The sequence below is a fragment of the Austrofundulus limnaeus genome, unplaced genomic scaffold, assembly GCF_001266775.1.
Source record: "Austrofundulus limnaeus strain Quisiro unplaced genomic scaffold, Austrofundulus_limnaeus-1.0 Scaffold842, whole genome shotgun sequence".
Lineage (NCBI taxonomy): Eukaryota > Metazoa > Chordata > Actinopteri > Cyprinodontiformes > Rivulidae > Austrofundulus > Austrofundulus limnaeus.
In genome coordinates, this window is record NW_013953244.1 from 157,056 (window position 1) to 158,494 (window position 1,439).

Genomic DNA, 1,439 nt, shown 5'->3' on the forward strand with positions numbered 1-1,439 from the left:
CCCCCCCCCCCCAAAAAAAAAGCTTCAAGCAACAAATTTAATGATGAATATGATATAATTGCATAGGAAGGCAAAATAATATTATTTGAACTGTCTCTGATGGTGACCCAAAATATTTTAAGACATTCTTAGCTGCTGTCMGTGTTATTAACCACTGTAGCAATGATCTGTTCACCTGCAGATTTCCCACTTTGTCATCACTTCCTGTTACTTCACAGCAGAATTTCTCAATGTTTTTAATCTCAGCAGGTTGATTTGTTCTTTTTGGTTTTTTGAAATTGTTGTCATTGTTTCTTTATAATGATGTATTTGTATTTACCACAATAACACAAACACCTTGACATTCCTTCATAGAATTTTAACATAATCCAATCCTTAAAGTTTTAATCACTTCATCATAAATAAATCATGACTTTTTCAGAGATGTTTAGATTTATTTATTGTTAATTGTGAGAAATGTATTTTTTTTCTTTACAGGTATCTTCACAGCACCAGTTGCAGGTGTCTATTACTTCAGCTTCTTCTACCACGCTGGAGGAGACAATAACTCGAAGCTCTTCCTCTACAAGAATGAGCAGGTGATGGTCATGGCCCAGGATCACCCGTCTGACTCTGACACKGCTGATAACGGAGGAAACGCTGTGTTRCTGGAGCTCCAAGAAGGTGACCGGGTGTACGTCCAAATGGAAGAAGATACCCACATATGGGGATCAAACTACCACACAACTTTTAATGGTTTTTTGGTAACTCAAATGTAAATAAAAGAAGCTTGAAATAATAATTTCTCAGGAAAGTATACTTATTCAGCAGTGTTGGGATGCAACTACAGTTGTTTGATTGCATCAGTTTCGGGAGTCTGACTCATTTCATTGAATAAAAGAAGAAGCTGCAGTGTGAAATGAGAATATAATCACAAGTTTTTCCAAGGTCACTGTTATTTTTTCTAGTGACAATGTTTTATTTTTCAGTGTAGGCTGCCACGGTTTTAGCTCTATAAATATTTAGTTGAGCTGCCTGCTTTGAGTCATACCGCTCCACATATTTACTGTTCAAAAGCATTTAAACATGGAACCCAGTTAAAATACATCAAAACATGACTCTGTGTTTGCATTAATCTATACAGTATGTACTTCAGTGTAAAATGTAAAAAAAAATGTAAACACAAACATAGGAACAACAACAGTGATGTGAAATTTTAAAAAATGACAAGCAGTGAATAAATAACATTTCACCTATGCACATTTTCACAWTAAATGCTTTGTAACAAAATTTGGACAGGTCAAAAACACAAGATGACATTTTGTCCTTYAATTCTGGGATTCTGCAACACCTCTTCAACCTTAGCTTGACCCAGGAGAAGGTGCCAGTGTTGGGGAAGACATCCTGTCTGGTTCCAGTACCAAAGAAAATTCACCCATCAGCCCTCAGTGACTATAGAC

General features: G+C 36.1%; 1 protein-coding gene across 1 annotated transcript in view; it reads left to right on the forward strand.

The window, feature by feature from the left end:
• LOC106532857 (complement C1q-like protein 4) overlaps nt 1–781 on the forward strand; it is a 2,699-nt gene extending 1,918 nt beyond the window's left edge. The window contains exon 3 of the mRNA XM_014029010.1: nt 478–781. Within this exon, the coding sequence (XP_013884464.1) occupies nt 478–758 (281 nt within the window). The 3' untranslated portion in view covers nt 759–781. The remainder of the gene's footprint in view (nt 1–477) is intronic.
• Nucleotides 782–1,439: the final 658 nt, after the last annotated feature.